This window comes from Petaurus breviceps, unplaced genomic scaffold (genome assembly GCF_028583685.1).
Source record: "Petaurus breviceps papuanus isolate PSGF00001 unplaced genomic scaffold, PetGlider_PUasm1.0 90352, whole genome shotgun sequence".
Lineage (NCBI taxonomy): Eukaryota > Metazoa > Chordata > Mammalia > Diprotodontia > Petauridae > Petaurus > Petaurus breviceps.
Window position 1 is genome coordinate 1763959 of NW_027187228.1, and position 7478 is coordinate 1771436.

General features: G+C 43.9%; 1 protein-coding gene across 1 annotated transcript in view; it reads left to right on the forward strand.

Annotated features, from left to right (window-relative positions):
* The first annotated feature begins 1835 nt into the window (after nucleotides 1-1835).
* TREM2 (triggering receptor expressed on myeloid cells 2) overlaps nucleotides 1836-7478 on the forward strand; it is a 12015-nt gene continuing 6372 nt past the window's right edge. Inside the window, exons 1-2 of the mRNA XM_069108338.1 lie at nucleotides 1836-1968; nucleotides 6722-7072. Of these exons, the coding sequence (XP_068964439.1) occupies nucleotides 1929-1968; nucleotides 6722-7072 (391 nt within the window). The 5' untranslated portion in view covers nucleotides 1836-1928. The remainder of the gene's footprint in view (nucleotides 1969-6721; nucleotides 7073-7478) is intronic.

A 7478-nucleotide genomic window follows, 5' to 3' on the forward strand; every position in this document is an offset into this window, starting at 1 on the left:
CAGTAGGTGTCTGTCATTGGATTTGAACTCAGAAAGATGAGTCTCCATGATTCCAAGCCCAGGGCTTTCTCCACTGCATGACCTCACTACCCCACTTTAGTCGAATGCTTCTACTCCCTGGCTGATGTCATCTCCCTTCTCCATGGAATGTCAGCTGCTGATTCTCTGTTGACTTGTTGATTATCTATTTTTTTAATTTTTTGCTTTTTGGAGGGCAATTGTGGTTAAGTGACTTGCCCAAGGTCACACAGCTAGTTTTTGTGTTAAGTGTGTGAGGTCAGATATGAACTCAGGTCCTCCTGACTCCAGGGCTGGTGATCTATTCACTGTGCAGCCCCTATGACTTGTTGATTATCAGTTGCTGAGTCAGCTCTTTGATGAGTCTAGTGGTGCATAACCTCAGGGCTTTTTTCTTCTTTTAAAGTTTTTTTGTGACTATAGCCAGCTTCCAGACTTCAGTTTCCACATCAGTTAAATAAGGAGATAGGACTACATGAGATGGCCTCTGAGATCCCTTCCAAATCTAAGACTATATGAACTAGTTTACATAGAAAAATCCCTTCAATCAAATCTGTTTTAGGAATTACCCTGGCCAGCTTGGGCTTAGAATAAGGAATATCCTGAATTCAAATGCAGCCTCAAAGTACTTACTAGCTAAGTGACCCTGGACCAGTCATTTCACCTCTGCCTCATTTTTCTCATCTGTAAAATGGGGGGGGGGGTTAACAATAACACCTCCTTCTCAGGCTTATTGTACAGATCAAATGAGATAATATTTGTGAAGCACTTGGCACACTGTAGGCTCTTAATAAATGCTTTTTTTTTCTTTCCTTCCTAACTCCTTAGCATGAAGTCTCACATTCTTACTTAATATTTGGGTTGGGCTCCCAAAAGTTTCCTTTATAGAGGGCAGGATTTGGACTTTCATCTCACACTATTTTCTATCTGCAGCCCTTCTTGGTTTCAGTTCCACAGAAAGACAGAATAAAATGCCTCCCCCTGCCCCCAATCCTTCCACTCCCCCATCCCCCCACACCTCCATTTCCAGATTCCTTTTGTGTGTTGTCTTCCCCTACTAGGCTGTGAGCCTCTCGAGGGCAGGGTCTGCGCTTTTTCTTATTTGTATCGCCTGGCACTAAGTGGATGCTTAATAAATGTTTATTGAATTTAATTCAATCATGACCCAAGATGTTAGGACTTTGACTAATTATCCTGGAGCTTCACTCACAAGACTGGCAAAAGGACATGATGGAGTTATCAATCTTTGTGCTATATCCCCATAGCTACACCTAAATCACTTTCCCCACAACCATAAGACAGACATACCACTATCTAGGCTAGATCTGGAACCATCCTGTCTGGGGCAGAGAGAGTGATGGAATGCCTTCTGAAACAGTCTGGAATTCCAGGATCTACCCCTAGGATGGAGGTCAACACCGCGACATCTCCTCTATCCATGAGCCATTGCCAGAACTTAAGTTAAGTGGATGTGTGTGTATAAACATACATGACACACACAAATACATGTCTATATGTATAAATACAGGTACACATACACACATGTACGTGTGTGTTGGTTGTGCATATATGCATGTGTCCATATACACACACACATATCTTGTGACTTTTTCTTTACCCTCTATGTCTCTTTCATCCATTTCTCTCCTGCTCTCTCCCTCCCTCCCCTTCCTTCCCTCTTATAGATCCCTTGATGTCCCCCTACTTACATGCTCCCCCCCAGTTCTCTGCATGACCAAGTCAGACTCCTGCTCCAACTCTGTTGCCCAATCCCTGGGCAGCCCATTTCCTGTTCTCAGTGCCTGACCCCTCTCTTTCCTGCAGAGCAAAGGGAAAACTGTCCTTTGTTCAAGTTGCTCCTGCTACTTTCTGGCTGTCTTTCTCCTTCCTTCCATCCTGGACAAGGAGACATGTGGCTGCTGGGTCTCCTCGTCCTACTCTCCATCACAGGTAGGAGGAGCTCCAAGTTCCCCCTCCCCCTTACCTTGCCCCATCCCTCCTTTTTCTCCATTATTTCTTCTTTCCTCCCTCTCCTCCAATCATCCCCCTTTCCTCCCTCTCTTCTAGGGAGAGAGGGTGAGAACCAAGGAGTTGGGGGAGGTGGGCTCAGCAAACTTGTGAAGTAGGTGGGAACTTCGGTGTGCACAGACTTCCTGCTCTTTCCCCCCTCTACAGCAGACCCTCCCCACCAGCTTCCTGATACTCTGATTCTCACCTTCCCCCACCTCCTGGTAAAATATGCCTTCACTATAAAGTTAGGGGTTGAGTGTTAGGACACTTGGATTCTAATCCTGCTTATGACTCAAACTCGTGCCTCTCTCTGGACCTCAGTTTCCTCTGCTGTAAAATGACAGGGTTGGTCCAGTGGGAAGAGTGCCAGGTCCGGAGTCAGAGGATATTGATTCAAATCCTGCCTTTGAGATTGTGACCTTGGGTAAGTCACAGACTTCCTGAGCCTCAGTTTCCTCATCTGTAAAATGAGGCAGTTGGATTAGGTGGCCTCAGGTCCTTTCCAGTCTAGGATTCTGGGTCCTTTATATACTCTGAAGTGTTAAGTGCTTAAGGTTTTACGCTCCTTGGTGGCTCCTTTTCATTTTAATGGAGATGAAGTGTTAATGATGGGGTTTCCAGCTCCAGTCAGTAGTAAGGGATCTTCTTGAGTATTCATGCTGCCACACCCCCGACACACACACACACACACACACACACACACACACACACATTTTGCCTTAATATAAGGTTAGTCAGTCTTAAGGGAGTGACAGAGGGAAGTGTGTAACAGATGCCAATAATAGGGTTGCCTGGCACTCTCCTGCCTTTTAAGCAGGTACCTCAGGCCTCAAGGCTTAGTAAGAGGAAAAAATAATAGAGAAAAGAAAAAAAATGTTCTTTGAGAAAAAATGCTTTTAGCGCCTGAATCTTGGACCTACCCCTAGGAGGGAGGTCAACACCGACATCTCCTCTATCCATGAGCCACTGCCAGAACTTAAGTTAAGCAGACTTTGTCTCAGAAAATTGGACTTCACAGTGAAATCTTAGTGTCTTTAGATCAGTCAAAGTTATATAGTGCATGCAGCCTTCTGGGTTGGTACTACAGTCTGGGCTATGGCTAGAGTCTCATTTCAGCAATCACAAGGATAAATGGAATGATCTCTGTAGGTTACTACTCAACCTTGGCATCTCTTGGTGTTTCTATAAGGCAGGTCAATGTCATAGGCTTTACAACTGGCAGGCACCTCAGAGAACAAGTGGTACGATTCTCTAGTTTTACAGATATGTAAACTGAGGTCTAAACAAGTCATGCAGCCGATAAGTAGCAGAACCAATATATGAACCCAGATCTTTTGATACTAAAATCTGGGTCTCTTTCTTTATTGTTTGATTATTTTTAAATCAAATTTTATTTTTATTGTTGCTATTTTTAAAAAACAAAAATCTACTTTCTCTCTTTCCCATACCCCCTACTCACCACTACTATTATGCAGTGGGGTTTGAACCTTTGTAACAAATATGCATAGTCAAGCAAAACAAATTCCAGAATTTTTGGCCCTATCAAGAAGTGTCTGCCTTATTTTGTGCCCTAAGTTCATCACTGACCTATACAGAGGTAGGTAGCCTGCTTCAACATACGTCCTCTGGAATGGCGGTTGGTCATCACATTGATCTGAGTTCTTAGGGCTTTCAAAATTACTTTACAATGTTGTTGTTATTATATAAATTGTTCTCCTTGTTCTGCTCACATCATTCTGCATCACTTCATACAAATCCTTCCAGGTTTTACTGAAACCATCAGGGCTCTTGCCATAACCTAGTTAGTTCATTATCTGTGACTAGCATCCTCCTGGATGAGTCCCTGGCCTCTCTGGCCAACGTAGAGGGAAGGAGGGGGAGGGGGCAGCAGCCATCAAGAAACAGGAACAGAAGCAACTTGCACAAGAGACAATTTTCCCTTTGCTCTGCAGAAAGAAGAGGATGATGCAGAAAGAATCCTGTCAGATTCTGCTGACAGGACCTGGCTGTTGGGACATTGCATCAAGCCTATCTTTAAGATATCTGTAATCTATGGTATGTGTAGGATAGAATCAGGGGACAGAGAGGATCACAGAGCATGACAGGTTGAGAGGAGTCATAGAATGTCAGACCCAGAAGAAACCTTGGAGATGGACTGAGTCCAACCTCTTCATTTTGCAGACTAGGCCATCACCATCTTATTTGGTGCTTGCTGTGTCCTAGGTAGGCATTATGCTAAGAGCCCAATATATAAAAACAGAAATAGAAAGACAGTCCCCTCCCAAGGAGCTTACATTCTAATGGAGGAAAACTCCACATGAGAAGGAAACATTCATGGAAAGGACAGGTACTTAGTGTGACAATGTGCATGGTAGATTGTTCCCTCACCCAAAGAGAGGGGCTCCCAAATCAGAGCTGTATTTGTTGCCTAAAATAGCCCTGAAACAAGTCAGAGACAAAAGGAAACACTCCCATGCATTGGTTGATCTAAAGGAACTGAGATTTCACTGTTCTGGTCAATTGTCTGAGGCAAAACCCACTTAACTCAAGTTCTGGCAATGCCTCATGGATACAGATGTCAATGTTGACCTCCATCCTAGGGGTAGGCTCAACATTCAAGGGCTAAAAGCATCCTTTCTAGGTACAGCCTAGAGAAGAAAGATGAGAGAATGCAAATCCATTGAGGGGAAATCCCTTCTCTGGGGGATATCTAGTTTGTCAATAGCAAAGTTGATAAAAGAATCCAGGCCTCCTGATGCCAACTTCATGTTTTGTTTTTTCTCTCAAGAACAATCAGACCCTACCCAAATGAGAGGCTTAAGAGGAAAGTCAATTCAATTTTTAAAATATGTATTGAGGGTCTCCTACAATGCAAGTTGCTGAGACTCCAAAGATGAAAATATATCTTCATCTTTATCTATAGCTATCTATCTATCTATCTATATATATATACATACAAACATACATACATACATACATAAATACTTATAATACAATCCCTGTCTTCAAAAGGCACCTATAAAATTAGTGTACTAGGAAGGAGAAAGGATGGAAAGAAAAAAGTACAAAATGATTGTAGCATCATAATTCTAGAGCTGGAAGAGACCTCAGAGGGTATATAGTCCGACCCTTTCCTTTCACAGATGGTAAAACTGAGACCCAGGGATTCTAGGTGATTCACAGGATAGCCTATGTAGGTGGGAAGCAGCATTGTTAGAATTTGAACCCAGCTCCTCTGATTCTAGATTCATACCTTATTGCACTGACTATGTCAAGCAGAATTTTTCTTGCTTGTCGACCCCTTGTAACTCCCACTGATGAAAATATGGAGCACCAGTGTGCTGGATCCAGTAACTATTAGCTTGTGAGAGCTAATTGTTAAATTTTCAGTGTGAGTATTTATACCTTGGGGCAGCTGAGGTAGCATAGTGGATAGAGTGCCAGGCCTGGAGTCAGGAAGATTCATTTTCCTGAGTTCAAATCTGACCTCAGATACTTAACTAGATGTGTGATCCTAGGCAAGTCACTTCAGTTTGCCTCAGTTTCCTCACCTGTCAAATGATCTGGAGAAGGAAATGGCAAACCACTTCCCAGTATCTTTGCCAAGAAAACCCCAAATGGGGTCATGAAGGGTTGGACATGGCTGAAACCAACTGAACAACTTATACCTCAGAGTATTTATAACAAGATGTATACCTCAAAGACTGGCAAATGCTACAAACCAGGGTTTGATTTGTTGTTCATTGATTGTTTCTAGACTTTAAAAATGGTGGAGAAAATATTAAGAACTCAGATTAAACTTAAAAGTATGTTGTAGAGATGTTTTCCCCCAATATCTAGTTGTTAAACATCTACTTCCAAAATGGACCTAGTTCTCCAACGACCATTGCCCCATTGTTCCCTCAGACAAAGAGAGGGGCTTCCAAATCAGAGCTCTATTTGTTACCTAAAATAGCCCTGAAACAAGTCAGAGACAAAAGGAGAACAATCTGTGAAAAATGAGGAAGCAAAAAGTATGAGGCAGGAAAGAGTAGGATGCTGGAAAGTCACCAGGGAGACCCTAGAGGGACCTCAGGGGAAGAGCAGAGCGCTGGAAGCCTCTCAGACTGTGAAAGGATCCCAGAGGGCATCGTCCATTCCAATCTATACCAAACAAGCATCCCTTTCCCATCATCCATGGGCAGCCAGACATTTCTTGAAGACCTCCAAAGGTAAGGAACTCACTTTCCAACCCAGTCTAAGACCTATATCTGCCATTGTCATTATGGTTCAGTTATTTCACTTGTGTTTGACTATGACCCTATTTGGGGTTTTCTTGGCAAAGATCCTGAAGTGGTTTGTCATTTCCTTCTCCATTTCATTTTACAGATGAGGAAACTGAGGCAAATAAAGTTAGGTTACTTGCCCAGGGTCACACAGCTAGGAAGTGCCCGAGGCTGGATTTGAACTCAGGCAGATGAGTCTTCCTGACTCCGGACCCAGCCCTCTGTTCACTATGCCATCTAGCTGCCCTGATTTCACTCTACATTAATTCATACAAGCCTTCCTACTGTATTTCTAATATTTTACTATCACAAAAATTGCTGCTGTGAATACTTTGATATATACGAGACTGTTCTGTCTTTGGTCTCCTTGGGATTTATATCCTGTAGTTGTCTTGCCTGTTCTTTCATCCCATGTCTGTCTCCCACAGAGCTCTCCCACACCCATAACACCACAGTACTGCAGGCTGTGCAGGGCCAGACCTTGTCTATCTCCTGTCCTTACGACCCTGCAAAGTACTGGGGGCAGCTGAAGTCCTGGTGTCGGCAACATGAGCAGGAGGGGCACTGCGAACACGTGGTCAGTGCTCGCCGCTCCTGGCTGATAGCCTTCTTAAAGAAGTGGAATGGGAGCACAGGCATTGCTGATGATGCCTTGGCTGGCAGGCTGACCATCACCCTCAAAGACCTCCGTGCCCACGATGCTGGACTCTATCAATGCCAGAGCCACCAGGATGGGGTGGCAGACATCCTGCGGAAGGTAATGGTGGAGGTGCTCAAGGGTGAGTAGCTGCATCACTGGACCCTGTTTCAGAATCATAGAACCAAGGGCAGGTAGATAGTACAGTGGCTAGAACACTGGCCTTGGAGTCAGGGGGACATGAGTTCAAATATGGCCTTGGACACTTACTAGTTGTGTGACCCTGGGCTAGTCACTTAACCCCATTGCCTAAATTTAAAAAAAAAAAAAGAAAGAATCACAGAACAAAAGAACTGAAAGGAACCTTAGAGAGATTACCTAGTCCAACCCTCCCACTCTATGGAATCAGAGATGGAGGCCCCAGCAAGTTTACTGAATTGCTAATATCACATAGTAATTCAGTGGCACAGCCAGGGAGTCCAATTCCCCTTCCCCATCCCTACACACACACACACACACACACACACACACACACACACACACACACA